Source organism: Musa acuminata, chromosome BXJ3-7 (assembly GCF_036884655.1).
Source record: "Musa acuminata AAA Group cultivar baxijiao chromosome BXJ3-7, Cavendish_Baxijiao_AAA, whole genome shotgun sequence".
NCBI lineage: Eukaryota > Viridiplantae > Streptophyta > Magnoliopsida > Zingiberales > Musaceae > Musa > Musa acuminata.
Genome location: NC_088355.1, coordinates 39701811 through 39721385, shown reverse-complemented (window position 1 = coordinate 39721385; position 19575 = coordinate 39701811). Strand labels below are relative to the sequence as shown.

General features: G+C 38.1%; 2 protein-coding genes across 5 annotated transcripts; both read left to right on the top strand.

The window, feature by feature from the left end:
• The first annotated feature begins 346 nt into the window (after nucleotides 1–346).
• LOC103992638 (MICOS complex subunit MIC10) lies at nucleotides 347–2810 on the top strand. Its single transcript, XM_065160288.1, has 3 exons — nucleotides 347–598; nucleotides 1297–1439; nucleotides 2633–2810. The coding sequence occupies exons 1-3, from the start codon at nucleotides 424–426 to the stop codon at nucleotides 2642–2644; spliced, it is 330 nt and encodes a 109-aa protein (XP_065016360.1). The 5' UTR covers nucleotides 347–423; the 3' UTR covers nucleotides 2645–2810.
• A 5183-nt stretch (nucleotides 2811–7993) lies between these two features.
• LOC135586535 (phospholipase D delta-like) lies at nucleotides 7994–16254 on the top strand. Of its 4 annotated transcripts, none has more exons than XM_065160287.1 (13): nucleotides 7994–8276; nucleotides 8758–8788; nucleotides 8919–9031; nucleotides 9120–10101; nucleotides 10450–10566; nucleotides 11643–11837; nucleotides 13004–13267; nucleotides 13341–13409; nucleotides 13587–13734; nucleotides 14489–14637; nucleotides 14849–15019; nucleotides 15162–15359; nucleotides 15765–16254. In XM_065160287.1, exons 4-13 carry the CDS (start codon nucleotides 9184–9186, stop codon nucleotides 16056–16058), a joined length of 2523 nt encoding a protein of 840 aa, XP_065016359.1. In that variant the 5' UTR covers nucleotides 7994–8276; nucleotides 8758–8788; nucleotides 8919–9031; nucleotides 9120–9183; the 3' UTR covers nucleotides 16059–16254. The 4 variants fall into 4 exon arrangements, with proteins under 4 accessions (XP_065016359.1, XP_065016358.1, XP_065016357.1 ...); XM_065160286.1 differs by having other exon boundaries at nucleotides 8758–8820; XM_065160285.1 differs by having other exon boundaries at nucleotides 7994–8383.
• The last annotated feature ends 3321 nt before the right edge of the window (nucleotides 16255–19575 follow it).

Genomic DNA, 19575 nt, shown 5'->3' with positions numbered 1-19575 from the left:
GATTTGTCGACTCGAGCTTTGAGGACAACTAATATTGATGAGGATGGGTTAAATGACAAAGCTGTTCATTGCTTCTCTTCGCTCTCCTCATGTTGGATCCGACCCGATAAGAAAAGCCTTGGAGCTCTCTCTGGTCTCACTTTGTCCCAACCCGATCTCTACACTTTTCTTCTTCCCTTCTATTGGATCCACATTCGGAACCTTTCGTTCTTTGTTGAGCTCGGACTCGGGTCGTATGTTGATCTTACCCGAATTCTACGATGGGATCCATGTTCCGGACCTCTTATTTCCATATTGGATTCGGATTCGGATTCGGATTGTATTGACCCCACCCGATACCTCTTTGCTTTCTCGTCTCCTTATTTTGATCCTCACCGATCTGTAAACCCTACTTTCCCCCTTTTCTTTGCTCTGGCATCAGCGATGGCTGAAGAGGCCGCAGGAGGAGGCGGCAGTGTCAGCGTCAGTGAGAAGAAGGATGCGGCTTCGCTTCGGCGCTACGACTTGGATCCGAAGTTGGACGCCTGCCTCGACCTCTCCATCCGCCGCCTCGTCTACTCCTCCGTCGCTGGTGCCTCGGCCGCCCTTCTCTTCTTCCGTGAGCCTTCGCACCTCGCTCTCTCTCCCTGTCGCTGAGCCCTATATGATCTTTTTGGTTTAAAGTGGTGCTTTGATCATCTTTTGGATGCAGATGTTAGATTTGGTTAAATGTTATTGCTTTCAGTTGACCTGTGTTCTCTTAATCTATACTTTGGCACTGAATTTATTGGCCAGATCCTTTCTTGGTTCTGTTTTAGAATCTCTTGGTTCATCCATTTGTTCAGGTCTTTCGTGTATGCGTTCATTTGAGATTAGGATTTGTTGAATAGAACCTTCCTTTGATATTTCTATAATACACGTGATTATGATGGATAGGGGTTCCATAACAAAATATTGTGGTTTCTTGTGACATTTGCAGCATTGATTGGAATTTGATGGGCGAGGGCTACTTCTTTTGATCATTTATTTCTCATTGAGAAAATTCGGCTATGCTATGTGATAGGATAGGTGTTCAACTGTTTACAAATTCTTAGAAGGTTTAAGAATTCTGTAGAAAATTAAACGAAATATTTTGTCAGTATTCATATCAGCAAGCTATCTAGTAATTCTAAGGGAAATAACTAAATAAGAGAAATTAAATTAGGTGCTAACAACTATTGAGTATATTACATATTCTGGTTTATTGTTTGACTTTCTTTAATTCGTCTGATATTTTTGCTTAATGATGTTTTCTTTCTTGCAATATTACCACCTTAGGGAGTCGAACTACACGATGGTCATCTGTAGCTTTTGGTGCTGGTGTTGGAATTGGAGCTGCATATACTGAATGCTCTTACATTCTCAATGGTTCTTCACCAAAGCGGCCACAGAGGATTTCGCCTTTCCCTTCTCTTTCTCAAGTATGTTGTATTTTATTCCTTGTGCATTTGTAATATTAGCCTGTGGCTGAATCTGCCATAACCTACTTTAGTTAGTTATTTTCTTAATATCTCTGGTTAATTTTATGGATGAAGGATGGTACCACCCATTAGTTGAATAGTGAACATTTGCTTTTTTGATGTAACCCTATCTTCTATTAGTTGCATATGGTTACCATGAAGCTACACTTCATGTTGCAGAAAGGAACTAAGTTTATATTATTAAAACATAATTCTTACATGATAAGAGCTTTCTTATGACTTACAGATGGCGATGTGAACTTGATTTCTTCCCCACTTTTACAGTCCAGTCATATGTACCCACATCAAGTACTATTACCTTTTGGTAGATCACATAAATTTGGGATTAACACTGGAACTGTGATTGGAATCAGTTTTCAAGATTTGGTAGATCATATAATCAATTGGGGATTGACGATGAAAAATTGAGATTGAGATCAGATTATTGGTACAACTAAATAAACTGTTAGAGTAGAGTTGGTTGAAATTGGTCTTGCTGACTTTGATCAAGTTTGGTGTATGTTAATTTGTATCATTCAGAATTGACCAAAAACTACTAGGTCTGTTGAGTCAATCAAAACTCACTAGAATATACTAGAATCAACGTAAATCTCCTAAAAGAGGTCTAAATCAGCTTGCTCTTAGTTAGAAGTGGGCTATGATCAAACAAGAATCATTACGAGTTGGTCTCATGAGAAAACTGATCCATTGACTCGTAGATTTGAACCATGTGAACCAAAAAGTTATTAAGCCCAAGTTAATAACAGTAGGTCTATCTAGCCTTAGGCTAAATCGGTGTATCACCGTATTCCCCACTCAAAGGCTTGATGGCCGGCCTGCTTGAAGTCCGAATATAATGTGTGACCATGTTATAAATTGTCATGACCATGCTAACAAGGACCTACTGGTGTCCTGTTGAATAAGTTCCTGGCATGTTATGATGCATTTATTATGTTGTTCGCTTGGTCATTCACAAGGTAGCATCCTCCACAATGTAGTCGTAAATTTTAACCATACAAAATGTTTGCTTGTATGCTCTTTCCTGTCATTTGATCAACATCATTATCTGAATCTTTCTGCAGTGTGTAAACTATTGATACATTTTTCAATCTAGCATGCTAATGCTCTGGTACTTAATTTATTTTTCTTGACAGGAGGAGAAGTAAAGAACATTATGGTTGAGGAATTCTTCGATGTTACCTGGAAAGACCTTTTGTCTTGCGTTAAGGCTTTCTTGTGGCTTTGGTTGTTGCTTTTGGTTTGATCTTTGATACCAAATAAAACAAGCCCCTTTAAACTGTTTACTTTCAATATATAATGTGTTTTAGAGAAGTTCCTCTGATGATTGCACCCGAAGAAAACAAAGAAGAAATCCTCCAGTAGTGTGATCAGAACTGGAGCATAGTAGATCAGTGCCCAGAGTTGTTCAGTGTGGCGACTTTGTAACTTCGTATTTTCTTGAATTTGTCTTGGATTTTAACCCTAGGATAAATTCGACAGGCTCCAAGTCTCTGGTTACTACGTGAGCCATCAACGGCACATGGTCGAGCTCCGATCCCTTAGTGTTGATAGGATCTTACATTAAAGTTTGTTACCCGATCCACCAAGGGTGTTTTGGGGTCCAAAATTAGGATCCTGCCCAATAATTTCAATTTGATTCAGGTTTGTTATCTGAACTTATATATTAACGGCTGATTTTAAATGAAAATTTGAATATAAAGTGCCGCTCCCATTTCTTGTTGGCGGCGTTCAAAAGAGCGGGGGTTTCTTTCAAAAATATGCTATATCTCGGTAGCAAGCTTAAATCTGGACCGTTAGTAATAGGTTCGTCGGGAAATAGAACTCTTCTGGATCGTTAGATTTTCGGTTCCTGATCCGCGTGGCGGTTACAAGCGAGGAGGATCCGAACCCGTTTGGAAGCAGGACCCCAAGTATAAAGCCCGATTCCTCTCGACGCATCCTCTCGTTCAAGCCATGACCTGGCTATGGTCTCTGCTTCTTCCTCCCTCAGCTTCCTCGATAGAAGAGGGGCTGGCGGAGGAGCTGCGGTTTCATGAGGATGGTGGAGGCGTCCCTTCCGTCATCGGCGCCTCGATCTTTGTTTCCGCCCTCGTTGGTCCAATCACCTGGGTTCTCGATTTCAAAGCCTCGGCCCTCGACGCAGTCCAGGTTCGTCTCCCTCTCTGACCAATTAACGCAGGTCCCTTTGTGCGATTTTGTTACAATTCGAGGATCTTGCAGTTCGAAATGATCTTGACGGGAGATCTTGAGCAAGAGCGCTCGTAAGGTGGGTTTCGTGTTCATGGATTTCTTTGTTGGATTCCATAGGTTCTACTGAAAATATCGCATGCCTCGTTTTAGATTACTTGAGATTAAGGATCTTAAGGCGACCATTCTCTTTAGTTGTGACGGTTGTTGATGGTGCGTACGTGGTGATTGCAGGATAGTCTGGGCTTTGATGATGACGATGATTTTTTTTTTTTTTTTTGCAAAGGATAAGTTACGAAGGCGACAATTGAGCACTAAGACTTTGTGATAAGCTGTAAAAGTCCTTATCAGCTAAGCTAGCTAGTACTTTCAAGATATCTCGGATGAGGTTTCGAGTAAGTGAATCTGGTATATCACTATCAGATTAAATATTTAAGGTATAAAATATATCAGATGAGGCTTCAAACCTTTAACCTTTGGTAAGTAGATTTGGTGCACCACCACTAAACCAATGTTTTAGGTGTAGACTTTGATGATTCACCATGGTGTTTATGGGGGCTTTGGAACAAGAGCTCTTGTTCAGTGGATGTTTCATTATGGTTTTCTTTGTTCTTTTGATTAATTCTTTAGCCGATACCGACGACATCGAAAGAGTGTTAGTTTTGATGAGTTTATAGTTCCTACATGTCGAGAATTGAGGCTGGCCTTCTTTTTCTTGGTGATTGCTGAGATGATATATCTGTTGTGATGGCAGTGACGGCGTCTATGGGGTGATTGCGGTATATTTTGATGTTGGTTCACCATGCTGTGTATGGGTGATTTTTGGCAAGAACTCCAGTAAGATGGATGTTTTATCACAGGATTCTTAAGTTGTCTATTTATTGAGATCACATATCTCAAGTCAGATGTGTTGTTGAGTTTTTTAGGCCATATCTTTTAATTTGTTGTGAAAATTTCGCTATTAGCGTGTCCTTTAGAAGACATCCTTGCTAGTACATCAAATGGTATCTTTTATCATAATCGCATCAGAATTCTGCTTTTCTCTATTGCTTCCTACAAAAATATTCATATCCTAATTGTAGCCTTTCTGCTTTGTTTAATTAATTAGTTTCATTCGTAGAAACTTAATTAATTAATTTTTTTGTTTCATTCAGAGAAGAAGGAAAAAAGAAGGGCATTCTTGATGATATTCTACTGATGTCCAACCAGGACGACTGTAACTCCTATAAACATCCAATGGTACAGACTGTGAAGAAGTGATATGTTAGTCTACTAATTCTTTAACCTCGCTTCTCCTTTTATCACAGTCCCTATACAGACAATTGTAACTTCCCCTTTTATTTGTCTTTAATGTAAGTCTACCTAGCAAAAACATGTTCATTGGGGCATCCAGGTTAATCATCATGTCTAGCCAAAAAATTCACAGTATGAAAATGAAAAGTCACTTGGATTCTTCATTGATACTAACAGGAAAACTAACCTTGCAAACCTCAATGTGGCTCTTCATTAACTTCATGAGGTGTTCATTCCATCTTTTCACCGATGATTTTGAGATAGAAAATTCACAAGTTATAGATGCATATTTAGTTATCCAGAAAGAAGAAATAGTTATTTATTAGCTCATATATGGGCCGTGCATTATGTACCACTCATGTAATGACCATGCATTCTGTATCAGCTACATGAAGACAGCAGGACTGGAACCAGATGCTGTAGTTCGTGATTGAGCTTTGAAAAAAATAGTATAGTGGAAAGAATTATAAAGCAAGAGCAGCTAGGTATAATTTTTGTGGTCTTCTAAGCTCAATGTCAGCAAAACAATAATGTTGCCGACCCAAATAGTTGGACATTATGGTTTGTTGTTGTTGTTCTTGTAGTTAGGTATCTTTTTTGGAGTAATTATGATGGTCACTTCTGAACATGAAGATTCTGTCATGATTACAGAAGATGAAAGTACATGGGTTGCATACGAAATGCTGTTCATGTGGCTGCATATGTGGTTATGACAACCTTGGATAAGGTAAATGAGACTTGAAAACTTGATACATCTGTTACTGGAAGAGCATATATAGCTGCATATGGAAAGATGATTTTATAAGTGAATTGTGTAACTTATATGTAGCTTATGTGTATCTCTTAATTCTTAAACCTTGATCCATTTTCTAGGAGTATCATTCCATACTAGTCTAAATCCTCAAATTGACAACAACGTATTATTATTTGTTGCTTAAACTTGATAATTCCTTATGGATTATGTGCTAGTTTAGCTGCATCTGCACATCAATTACTTCATAGAAACTGTGATTGAAGTAGGAGAAAATTTGAGGGAAAAGGGTTTAGAAGAGTACTACTATCTGGACAAGAATGGCAAGCAAGGGCTTCTCTGCCTTCAGAGAAACAGGTCTTTATGGCACATCTTGTGGCATGTTGTGCAGGTCACTTGCTTTGACACCCATGCATGTTGCTGAGAAATTTCCAACGTAGTGTGACATGAGAGATTAGAGAGCCTTTGCATCCAGATTTGCAGGCAGGGTGCATGTCCTTGAGAGAAAGTTGCAGGCTAGTATTATGGAGAGGGCTTCAGATTAATCAAGTTTGGCATTGTTATTATGGTTAGGATATTTTTTTTTCCAACTCCTCTAAGCTCTATTAATTCTTGGTGTTTAATGTCCTTTCAAATTACTTCCATAAATATATTAATTCAGGTGGTTTGCTCACCTAGAAGCCGCATATCTGATACGAATCTTCAGCATGTATTCTCACTTAGAAGAGAGTTCCAGGCTAGTGAGAAGCATTTTTTTGTGCTTTTGATGTGGTCTAGTATTATGGACCGGGATTCACTTCAATCAAGTTTGTCATTGTTATGATGGTTAGGGTATTTTCTTTTCAACTCCCCGAAGCTCTATTACTAGTTGATGTTTAATGCCCTTTCAAATTAATTTGATAAATATATAATTTAGGTGGTCTATTCACTTAGAAGCTGCATATCTGATATGAATCTTCAGCATGTACTCTCTAGTTTGTATACACACTTGTATTCAGCATGCTTCCCACTATCCTATATACACGCTTGTATTCTCAAGGTCCGTGTAACAGATTATGTACAGGATCTAATCCATATACCCATACCTTTATTTGCTTCTTTTTCTTTCTTATTGCACCTCCACAGTGCAGCTTTTAGAACTGAGTACATAGGATTGTGTTGTCCAATTTTAATTCTATTGCATACCTATAGTTCTTAGGCCCCTTTATTTGGATGAAAATTTTCTTGTAGGATTGTGTTATATATCTGCCAACACCATGACAAATCAGCAGCCGAGCAGCATACTGAAGAAACAGTGGATCATGGTGTTACTCAGTGGTAGATGCTTGGTTCGAACTCTACAGGCTCACAATTGTACCAAGAACAAGTGCCAAACAAAGAACTGCCTGAGGTAATGCTCTACTTTAAGCTCCGACATGTACTAATTCTTGTAATGTAAGCATCTTAATTGATTCGCGCTGCGTCTCTATTTTTGTACCTAATTGGAAATTGTGACTTGATCCGATTTGTAATTTTTCTCTTTGTCCTAAATCCTTGCGACAAAGAATCACTGCTATCCTACTCGAATTTTCTCCCTGACGGTGCATATTTGTTGTGTTCAAGTGGATATAACGAGTTCCTATCATATTGCCGGTACCTTTTGTGGTAGCTAACCATTGCTTTTATATGTAAGCAGAGGCTCCCAAAAGTTATCATCAAGGTAGTCGAGAAGATTGTCGAGCTGCCACCAATGCAAATGGCTGCGGAGGTACCATGAAACAAATGTTACTTTAATCTCTAATAATAGCCAATAAAATGAGATAAGAGTCTAACCAGTGTGTTCGTCTTCACGTGGTTCGGTTCGTGCATAGGATGTTAGTGCGTGAATCTTAAAGGCGTCGTCAAGTGTCGGACGCATCATTAAGCGTGATACATGCAGATTACACCTTCAGATGGAAGTGCTTGATACTGGTGGGTCCGAACTTATCTTCACCGATGTCCTGATTCTCTCCAATTCTTGTCATGTCTCAATCGGTGAATAAATACCAATCTTTAGGAGATAGAGATAGAGAATCCAATTCTCGTCGAGTGTTGGAGAGATACATCCTAACTTTCATTATCATGATGTTTATTAACAACTTAACTTAAAATTATTTTTATAAATTAAGAATTATAATTAAAATCAAGCATTTCATGATCGCGGTGTTCCTCGGGAACTGTTCTGCGATTTGGTTGGGAAGAGAACCTTTTCGTGGGCCGCTCGCGATGGCGAACGAACATCTGCTTTGCCCGCCTCCTACCTTTCGTTTGATTGGAGGAGCAGTGGGGCCCACGATGGCGTGTTGCAGGTAGGTGAGCTGGTCCGACGTGACCGGGTAAGTAAGTGGTCTATGCATAAGGGATCGATTTGAGCGATGGGGATTCCCGCCTCCCTTGTAGCCGAAGTAACCGCTCCACCAACGGCAAAGCGGCCTCGTCACCGTCGTGAAACACCGGTCTTTATTTAGTCTCTCTCTCTCTCTCTCTCTCAAATTCTTTGCTGGCCAGCTCCGGTGTCGATTACTCAGGTATTCTCTCCCCGCGCCATGCTGATTTACTTACGAAACGTGCAGATCTTGGCGACACCATAAGCTGCCAAGCCGGGAAAAATACAACCTTCTTACCGACCAAGCAGGTTCACGTTCAATTGTGATGTTGTTGAGCTTCATCTGCTTTGATCCCTCGATGTTCTTTACAGTTTCCTTCTTGAAATCTATTTATGCTTCATTTTCCGTTCAGTTTGTGACCAATTTCATCTTATTTAGTTGTTAATGGTTCATCTTTCCGTAATTTTCTTTGGTTAATGGCACAATTTTTGAAGTTGGTTTTAAACGGTATGAACGGTGGATGATTCCTTATGGTCTCAGTTGTTCTGAATTATCGTAATGCACTTTGTATTTGAGCAATGTTGTTTCTCATCAATGTAAATTGATTCGTTGCACCAACTTGGATCTTGAATGATATACTGACCTTCCTTTCTTTGTATCTGGGCAATGCTGTTTCTCTCAGCTGCTGGCATTGGCGTTGCTGGTCATGCAAAGTTGGGTCACCTCTACATTGATTTTTGTCCTTGTATGAAAAGACAACTTTTTAAAAATTGTTTAACATAATTTTCAAGCCCTGTTCCTGTGGATGCTTAATGTGTGAAGATTTTTATTTGCATTGATCAGATTTGAGTCAGCGGAGCGTGGACTGGTAACGAAGGTTGCAAAGAAGAATATAATTCTTCATATGCATGCCTGGTTCTTAAAACCTGCTGCATTTGAGGATTGAAAACTACAAGGTACTTGGTAAAGCATCAACATATACACAACTATGGTTTATTCATCCATCTTGTGGTTCGTTTTCAGTAAAAAGTGAAGTATGTGCAGGTGGTGGTGGCTTACCGTGAAATCACTCTCAATGACTAGTGATTGAATTGATGATTTGGACCGAATGGGAAAAGGATCTTCTGCACCTGGGATCACCAAGTTCTTGCATGGGGACTTGGACATCTGGATTTTAGAAGCCAGATCACTTCCAAACATGGATTTAATGACAGAGAGGATGAGAAAATGTTTCACTGTGTATGGAGCTTGTGGTGTACCCTGTGGGAAACCTGATAATCACAGAGGCGTGAGCAAAATCATAACCAGTGATCCCTATGTTTCTGTTTGTGTATCCGGAGCAACAATAGCTCAAACTCGAGTAATTCCAAACAGTGAAAATCCAAAATGGGAAGAACACTTCCGTGTGCCAGTCGCCCACCCTGCATCAAAGATTGAGTTTCAAGTGAAAGACAATGATGTTTTTGGAGCACAACTTATTGGAGTAGCTGTGATTCCAGTAGATAAAATACTCTCGGGAGAAACAGTCAGTGGTTGGTTTCCAGTGGTTGATCCTAGTGGGAACTCAACGAAACCATATCCAGAACTGCATTTTTCCTTGCAATTCAGAAATATAGAGCAAAATCCTTTGTATAAAGATGGAGTTGGTGCCGGTCCAAATTATTCTGGTGTGCCTAATGCATACTTCCCTCTTCATAATCAAGGAAGTGTTACCCTTTACCAGGATGCCCATGTTCCAGATAACATGCTGCCTAATATTGCACTAGATGAGGGGAAGACTTATGAGCAAAACAAATGTTGGGAGGACATCTGCCATGCAATCGTGGAAGCTCATCACCTTATCTACATAATTGGATGGTCAGTCTATCACCGAGTGAAGCTTATAAGGGAACCAACAAAGCCAGTGCCAAATGGCGGGGAATTATCACTTGGGGAGCTTTTGAAGTACAAGACACAGGAAGGAGTTCGTGTGGTTATGTTGATTTGGGATGACAAAACATCACATGACAAGTTTCTTTTGAAAACGGTAACTAATTTCTAGTTTGATGTCTTTTCATTTTGTGGTTTAGACTTTTGTTTTACGGATATAACAATTACCAGAGTGGTTTCCTGAATCATAAGCTTTTCATAATCCACTTATCTGATGGTGAGAAGAAAGAGAAAATATGTTTTTTTTGGCCTCTGATCATAACATTTTGTTATTGTTCTTGCTGTTTGCTGTGTGCACGTCATAGATAAAACAAGACATGTCGAATTTAGTTTTTGTGCCTAGGACCTCAATCTACAAAGCGGCTCAGCTTGCAATACTTTCAACCTTTAAAATCCTCCAAACGGAATTTGATGTGACTTAATTAAGTCCCAAAGTTGAATGCAGGATGGTGTCATGCATACGCATGATGAAGAAACTCGCAAGTTTTTTAAGCATTCAAGTGTACATTGTGTACTGGCCCCTCGTTATGCCAGCAACAAGCTCAGCATATTCAAGCAGCAGGTGAGGCTTTTTTCTTTTTTCTTTTAATTGTTTGCTTCCTATGAAACCCCATTAGCATAGAAAGTTCTTTCTACTTCTAATAGGTTGATCAAATATCATCATAGATAATCTTGTTTTTTCTTTTGCAAGTCTAATTGTTGCTTCCCTTCATCCTATTCCTCTAGTCTTAACATGCAATTTTTTTTGAAGTTTTTTCTTTGTTTTACGATATTCAAATACAATGTATAAATTACATTTTTGTCATTGCTGCAACCAAATGATTCAACTTTGCAGACATATCAGATTATCTGTCAGAAACAAAAAGTAAGATGCATATTTACCTACATCTCTAGCAGCAACAAAATCCACGATCTCTTGAAACACTTAACTCCAGTTATTCATAAAAGGGCAAAGTTGGCACTTGGCAGTAGATGCGGAGGCTCATGGTGGGAGCCCTATGTAATGCTACCAGCTGTCACATATATGCAGTTAATAAGCTATATGGATCCTTAGAATGTTCAACTGAATGCATCTGAGCTTTTAGGTATAATAAGAGATAAACACACACTCTTACAATGTATTTAATGGGAGGAATAATCTGTTACACACTTCAAAAGTTTTGATAGGGCAAGTTAAATGTTGAATTTCATTTCGCATTTTGTTGTTGCTTCCTGTTGTAGATTTAGAGAAAAATTCTTTGTACCGTCTGACAGTATTCAGTTGCATGAACTTCATGCATGTTTGGCTCTTCAAGGAAGCATTTGCAGGATCATAATTGAAAAAAAGTTGCATGAATTTTAGGAGGATATCTCGTATTTTATATACCAAGTAAAATAATTATTATTTGGAAGAGAAAAAATAAATTTTCTCATAAACTAAAAACATATAGGAGAATGTAATTTTTATAAATTGATACTTGTCTATCAGCATGCAAAATTCTACCAACTGTCAGAAACTTGCAGCGATCCATTTTTTTAATCTGAATGTTTGGTCTGTTTTTGCTTGATTGATGGTAAAAAAGATGTCGCCTTTTGCTTTTTCAACTTATGGACTACATAACTGATTATGAAGCTATCGACATGATCTTCTCATGACAGGTTGTAGGAACTCTATTTACACACCATCAAAAGTGTGTCATTGTTGACACTCAAGCAGGTGGAAACAATCGGAAAATAACAGCCTTTATTGGTGGACTTGATTTATGTGATGGAAGATATGACACACCTGAACACAGGCTCTTCCGTGATCTGGATACTGTTTTTGGAAAAGACTTCCACAACCCCACATTCCCAGTAAGTACTGAATGTCAGTAATTGCAAAATGGTTCTATCCGTTATGGAATCCAACTCCATAGTTTTTAGTCATGTGATATTAACAGAACTTATTTGTTTTTGTGCTTATACAAGAACTTCACATAGAAACAGAAAAAATCTGCTGCACAAATGTAATTTGATTCTACATATTTCAGTTAGCTTTCTACATAGAATTGCAAATATGACAAGCTTCATATTTGGTTGACATAACTGATGTGCTATATCATAGTTTCAATAGTTCTTTATGTAGGTATTATCAAATGTAAATGATGCTTTAAAAATAAGTAATCTAGATGATGACATTTTGAAAGATGGCAGGCAATAATAATTGTACTTTAACTTTTTTCTCAAAAGAAAAGCAAAGTTTCTTTCACAAAAGATGCTTAATTAATCAGGATAACTCTAGGTTTTCTTTGCACTAACATTGCCCTTAGTTCATTCATTCCTTTTCCTTCTCCCAAAAGTATTACTGGTAGCGGGCGGTCCGTGTGCTGGTCTGCTGGTGCACTAGTACATACTACCTGGTATGGGCGGAATGGTATGAAATTAAAAACATTGCTTTCGACAAATTATCATCTCAACATTTCATTCTAATGTTGTTTCCTGTTGTTTTGTTTCATATTAGCATGTCACCTGCATATTGGTTATTTATCGGTTTTCCATGGAATTAAGATTAAAGTTTACAGGATAAATATGCAACAGTAATTTGTGTCGATGCAAGGAATGCCACCTTTTTTTATAATGTTCTTAGGATGCTTGTTGAAAAAGTGGGTTTATATTTGTTAGGTTCATATTGGAATATTATCATGGCTTTTTGTTTGCTTGGGTCCCATTGAAATATTATCTCTAAAAGAAGTCCAATCTTGAACTGCAATAAGCCACAACTTCACTAATAGCATCCACATATGTTTGTCATCTCTTTGTTATTTTCAACTTTGATAAATTTAGGATCAAATTGTCTTCTTTCATGACTTTCCAAAATATTTAACTTCTTGTTTTGAGAAGTACTTGCAATATGGATCTTTGCAATATGGATCTTTGCTATATGAATTTCTTCTAATCCTTCATTAAGTTGGCAAAATTTAGTTGTTTCTTATTCACCTGTATGCAATTGAGCTTCTATGTTATGTTGAATAAATAAATAGGGTACCAACCAAGGCCCAAGGCAGCCATGGCATGATTTACATTGCAAAATTGAGGGTCCTGCTGCACACGACATCCTGACAAATTTTGAACAACGATGGAGGAAAGCTACAAAATGGAGAGATTTCAAGCTTAGAAAGGTCACACATTGGCATGATGATGCCTTGATTAAGATTGAACGAATCTCATGGATTCTCTCCCCTTCTGCCTACAAATCTGACACTGAGACTTCTGATGAAAAGGATCTTGAAAATTGGCATGTGCAGGTCAGCTACAATATAAGCTTGTTTTTTGGTTTAGTTCTGGCTTGATATTGATGTAACTGTAACCTGCTTCCAGATTTTTCGATCAATTGATTCAGGATCAGTAAAAGGATTCCCAAAACACGTACATGAAGCAGAGGGAAAGGTTAGAATGTAGGACCCTCGTGATTTTCTAAAATTCGATTACTTGTAGTAACTTGTTGCCTGTCACCTCTACTAAAAGTTGCTCTGTTCTCATTCACAACAAACTCTTCTTGATTTTGATTGCATTTCTTTTTGTTCATGCAGATCAATCATGCTAAAATAGTATTTCCTTTTGCAGAATCTTGTCTGTGCAAAGAACTTGAAGATAGATAAGAGCATACACAGTGCATATGTGAAGGCAATAAGATCAGCACAGCACTTTATATATATAGAGAATCAGTATTTTGTTGGATCTTCTTACCATTGGCCATCATACAAAAATGCAGGTATGTACCATCTGTGTTTGTGTGATATTAAGCGAGCATGTGTTATGTAACTTCTTGAGGGAGACAAAATAAACCATGTAGAAGAGAGAAATGATGGCTGTAGGATGATGATTTTATTTGGATCATACATATCTTGATGTTAGATTTACCAAAAAAAAATTATCTTGATGTTAGTGCTTTGAACCACATTTCAACATTGAAAATTCCATGTTAACTACAATATTTTTCATTATCCATTGTTTTTCTCGACCATCACATGCTGATCTGCCTAGCAGTTGAAACTGGAAGGAAAGTGAAAATAAAACCTTTAACGACATTGGGTACTAACAAAGTCTAGGGACATTCTGTGATCATACTAAACTCTTTATGGTTGGATACTTGGATTACTATCTACCATAACCATTTTTTTTATATGAGAAGCTCCTTAGATGTATTTTAACTTTTTAATTAAGAATTTGAAGTAGTGGTAGCAGAGTTTCTTTCTTGGAGATATACATTTAAGATACTTCTGAAACTCAGACTGCCTTTTATGCAAGAATTTTGACCGTTATTTATATATTATACTATTTCATGCAAGATTGACTTGCATATTCACCAATATGGTAAAATGTTAAATTTACTAATTGATGGTTGCACTAGGCTTCTATCTTGCTATTATGACAATCTCTTCTGATGGTCCAAATTCAGTGTGCAAACATTTAGTGATGGAAAATATGAGGAAATCATGTCATTTCTGGTTTTACATTTGAAGCAGGTGCTGATAATCTGATACCTATGGAGTTGGCTCTGAAAATTGTCAGCAAAATCAAGGCAAAAGAAAGATTTGCAGTGTATGTTGTGGTACCATTGTGGCCTGAAGGAATTCCTTCTAGTGCTGCTGTTCAAGAAATACTCTTCTGGCAGGTTGGTTCGTTCTTATAAATTCTGCCACGTATCATGTTTTCACGAATTTTCTTCGTTTTCTTTTTCACAAACTCGATATATGATTCAGCTATAGCATGAGTTATCATTTTCCGGCAAGGATTAGAGCTTGTCTTAGTTATCTTCTCCATTATAAGTGATGATATTTTTCTCTGTGCAATTGGCCATGGATTCTCAAATTTCACTTTGACAGGGGCAAACAATGTCTATGATGTATAAAGTTGTTGGAGATGCTCTCAAAGAGGAAGGACTTTCTGAAAGTCATCATCCTCAAGACTATTTGAACTTCTATTGTCTTGGCAAGTGTGAACCTGTTCTAAAGGAAAAATTACCAGCTAACCAATCTCCAGAAAATTCCACACAGGTACATGCAAGAGTAACAGTTAATTGGTGTGCGTCTCGTGTTGGCTGAGGCTTCCGTACCTATTTAAGACTGCTATAGCGTAGAAAAATGATTATATACTTCTTTTTTAACTGAACTAAGAAGTCATATTTCTATGTCGCAGCGCTTGTCTCAAAAATTCCGCAGATTTATGATATACGTGCATTCAAAAGGGATGATTGTTGATGATGAATATGTAGTCATTGGATCTGCAAACATTAACCAAAGATCTATGGAGGGTTCAAGGGACACAGAAATTGCAATGGGTGCCTATCAGCCACATTACCGGTGGGCCGAAAAGCACACCCATCCTCGTGGACAGGTCGGTAGTATCCATTATTTCTATGTACTGTCCTTTCAAAAAAGAGTTTTTAGTGCTTTTGTGTTGTTGTGATCTCTTATCCCCATGTATGATCTAAAATTCGAGGTAATCAAGTAGTTGTGTATCGGAAAGGGAAGGAAAAGATCATACTGCTCTTTTATCATGCATGATTTGTTTAAGTCGAGTCGAATATTAACGAGAAAGTTGACATATATGGCAACCAAGGTCAACAGGTGGAAGAATACTAGGTTGCTGCAAGCATGCCTTCAACAAACATTCAAGTTTGACATATTTTGCCTGCTTGATAAGTGATACTGCCATCGACTTTTAAGATACAATAGCATTTGGATACCCCTAGCTTGCAATCAAACTCTTGTGTAATAATATATTCGATCGTCTTGACAGGTTTATGGATATCGAATGTCGCTATGGGCGGAGCACTTGGGCATGCTGGATGACCTCTTCCGTGAACCGCAGACCATGGAATGCGTCAGACATGTGAATAAAGTAGCAGAATTCAATTGGCAGTCCTATGCGTCCCCTGAGATCAAGGAGATGAACGGCCACCTGATGCGGTACCCGGTGAAGGTGGAGCGAGATGGGAGAGTCGGTCCCTTGCCGGGGCATGAGAACTTCCCTGATGTGGGCGGTAAGATTCTGGGAGCACACTCCACTCTTCCTGATGTGCTAACGACGTAGCTGTTGCATGGATGGGACGGGGGAGTCAAATCGCTAACATGTATCAATCACCAAGACTTTAAGTGGTGTTACTTAGCATTTAGAAGCTTGCCTTTTACCACACCAGCTCATACTTTGACCTGGAAATATGTGTATCTTTACCGGTGGAGGAAGCAGTATACTTAAATCTTAGATAACGACGCTATATGAATGCCCAGTTGTATGTGCATTATTAGCACGTGGATGACCGTGTGACGCTGCTGGCTGGGAAAATGTCTATACCTCACTGATTGATATCTCATCATCGTGTGAACGATATTTTATCGTCACGTAATTAATATCTCATCGTCATTTTAATGAAATAGTAACCAGCAATCTTGCAGAGTTATTTATGCAAAAAAACCAAAGTTCATATTATAGGTCTCTTATTCTATTGGAGTGAACTCATTGTATATGGTGCCTAAGTGGAAGGAAGCTTCGAGGCATATGTACCTTAAGATAAAGATGACAAAATATTTGATAGAAGAACTAAGCAACTTAACTTATAGAGATGACGGAGTTGGGATCAAAAGGTCATAGTACAGGATAAGAGGACGTGAAGTATTCTTGAAGAATATATTGATACCATTCAAGTTGCTATAAAGGATTGATGCACAACAAATATTATGCTAGGGGATAGAAACCCAGGATCCAGATAATGACGTGCCAATTTCAATAAAGTTAGTGGACTTTGAGAGTTGCAAGGTGACGGGCTACCTTAGAATGGTGCTTTGTCCGAGTGTGACCTGAGAACGAGTGGACAAAGGTTGATTACCAAAAAAGTAAATACAATCAAATGTGGTGGAGGCCTTACGATGTGCTGGTAATTGTCATATATAAAGAGATTGTAGTTTGAGTTCATTTCACAAAAATCAGGATGCAATAGAGATGTCACTAAGAGGTACTATGGTGTAGCAGATCATGGTGGAATAGTTCAAAATAATATGATACACACTAGAGAAGTCCTACGAGGGACTTGATCATACAGAGGTATGATCGGAAGCTACTTGGAGCTCTACTTCATTGAATAATATGACAACAAGAAAGACTATAGATTCAAAGAGAGAATGCTATGGTATGACAGAAGTGGGTTTTTCATGCGTGCATCAAATTTTATATAGAATAAAAGCCTTGATAATCAGCATATTAGGGCTATGTACCACCGAAGGAGATTTCCAAGTGCAAGTACTAGTAAGCCCTGTGGGAGGGACTTGATCCTACAGAAGTATGATCAGAATGGATGGAGAGTTGGACTACTCTAGAAGTCATATTCGATTAAGCTTGATAAGTCAAAGGACAAGGCTGAGTAAATGAACGTTGCTACTAAGGAAGCAAAAGAGAATAAAATCGATGCGAGCCCCATAACATGATGGTGGAGGCTATGTGTGAGAGTTGTAGTATGTCTTTCCATCGACTAAGGATAACTACTCAAAGAATATAAAAGTGTTGAAGCAGGTAGTTGAAATGGGTGAGAAAGTGACGATGGGTCTAAAGGTGCCTAACTATCCAAAACCAAGCATCGGTTAGAATGAAGGTAGATTCAGAGAAGTGTATAGTGCCGTAGAGGCTAATACACTAATCACGAAGAAATAGACATGAATGTGAGGTGACATATAGTAGAGCTATAGACATAACAGCGACATGACACCGTAGAGGCGGGACTTCCATAGAGTCATCAATCCTTTGCTCTCATGGAGGGAGAGCGCTTAGTCATGAAAGGAGTCGAGGAGGTGGAGAATATAGAGGCAAACACCAAGTACTAAGACAAGGTTAAAGGACAAAGACTTAAGAACTTCGTAAGACCAATGTCAATGGGCTTCTCATCAAAATAGTCGGAAGTGAGTGACTTTAGGTCAATGTAGGAGGGCTTGACCAAGGAATGGAGTAGGCAGTATGCGGTGTTGTATCTTTTCTACTCATAGAAGTAGACAACAAAAATCATGAAAAATATGATGCAATCCTAAAGATGGCCAAAACTGTTGGAGTTTGTTCTAAGTCAAGGCAAACTTTTACTCTTTTGAGGTAAAATTTCTAAGTTCGATGAGAGTAAGAAGATGAATTATAATAGCTAACTCAAAACAAAGAGGGAAAATACTTCAAGTACTTTAGAATTGTGAGTAAATAGTAGGCGAACGTTAGTAACCAGCTCGATGGATAAAGTACAACCCTCGAAGAGGTGTGCGAAGTTAAATAATATTGACTTTTCTAACCCTTAAGAGAATGGATGAAATCGAGTACCTTAATTTTCTTATTTATTTAGCACAAGAGCTATGTACATGTTCAATGACCCTTTGAAGAAAGAGGAAGATAATAGTTTTTAAATTTTCACCAATGGTGATCGGTATCACTAAGAGTAGATTGTCCACTTTATTTTTTAATAAAATATCAATCAAAAGTGAAAATGATATGAATATACTTGGATGTGACAATTAAATGAAAGAGGAATCGATGGACAAATTTTGTGAAGGAAAGACTTCAAAAACTTTAAAGTTTGCAAGACGATACTTGTTAAAGCTCCAATAGACATTCACCCAATTCAAACAATACGAGACGTTTAAGAGACTCGCACATAACAAGGAAAGTCATTTCCTTAATCTAAAGGATTTGTAGGAACCAACAAAGATCAACATTACTTGACCAGCCCCACATTAGAATCAAAATTATTGGTGAGTTGAAGCATTGTGATTGAATCAAAGTTCGATTACTCAACAATAGTAGTTGGGAGCCAAGAGGCACATTACAACTAGAGCAGAAGATTGAAGATTTTGCAAAGGCGATGGGATGTAGCTTCCGCAAAGGCTTCGACGAGGACATCGAAGGAATATGTGGGAGAGAATGTTACTAATAAAGTTGTAGATAAGGTGTTCGATGTAATGCTCATGCATGTCCAAATCTTTTAATTTTGTTCATACTTTACACAATATATAAAAGGTTTACAGTAGACTTGGCAGCCCATTTTATTAAACGTTTATTATCATTTAAAGCTTGTAAACTCATATTGTGTGTAATCACCATGCAGAGGCAAAACTATCTAGAAATATACCATCCATATAACTATTTTGAGGATTCTCTAGCTTCGTAGAGTGGTACGAAATCTCAACCAAACACAACATCCAAGAGTGACTCGGGTGGTATGGAATCTCAACGAACCACAACATCCAAGAATAACTCAGGTGGCACATGATTGGATGATCTAGAGTTAGAGGGTTGGTTCGTTACTTAATTATATAGTAATTTTATGTACAGACTTAACCGTAGCAAACTATCTTGAACACGATTGTTCAAAGCTAATTTAATTTATATTTATAATTTACATTATTTACCGAAATGACTTTTTATGAAACGATTTATTTAACTCAATCTTTTCTTTTAGGTATACCCATTTCACACGTTTAACCACAACCCCGAAATACAATATCTTAGACCTCATTATACATCCTCTAACATGTAAGATTTTACTTAGCACGATATTTGACCGAATCCCATAAATCTTTTACTG

Coding starts and splice junctions, on each gene's coding strand:
- LOC103992638 (XM_065160288.1), top strand. CDS start 424: ATGGCTGAAGAGGCCGCAGGAGGAGGCGGCAGTGTCAGCGTCAGTGAG. Junction 599..1,296: donor GGCCGCCCTTCTCTTCTTCC/GTGAGCCTTCGC, acceptor TTACCACCTTAG/GGAGTCGAACTACACGATGG.
- LOC135586535 (XM_065160287.1), top strand. CDS start 9,184: ATGGGAAAAGGATCTTCTGCACCTGGGATCACCAAGTTCTTGCATGGG. Junction 10,567..11,642: donor TCAGCATATTCAAGCAGCAG/GTGAGGCTTTTT, acceptor TTCTCATGACAG/GTTGTAGGAACTCTATTTAC. Junction 13,268..13,340: donor TTGAAAATTGGCATGTGCAG/GTCAGCTACAAT, acceptor ACCTGCTTCCAG/ATTTTTCGATCAATTGATTC.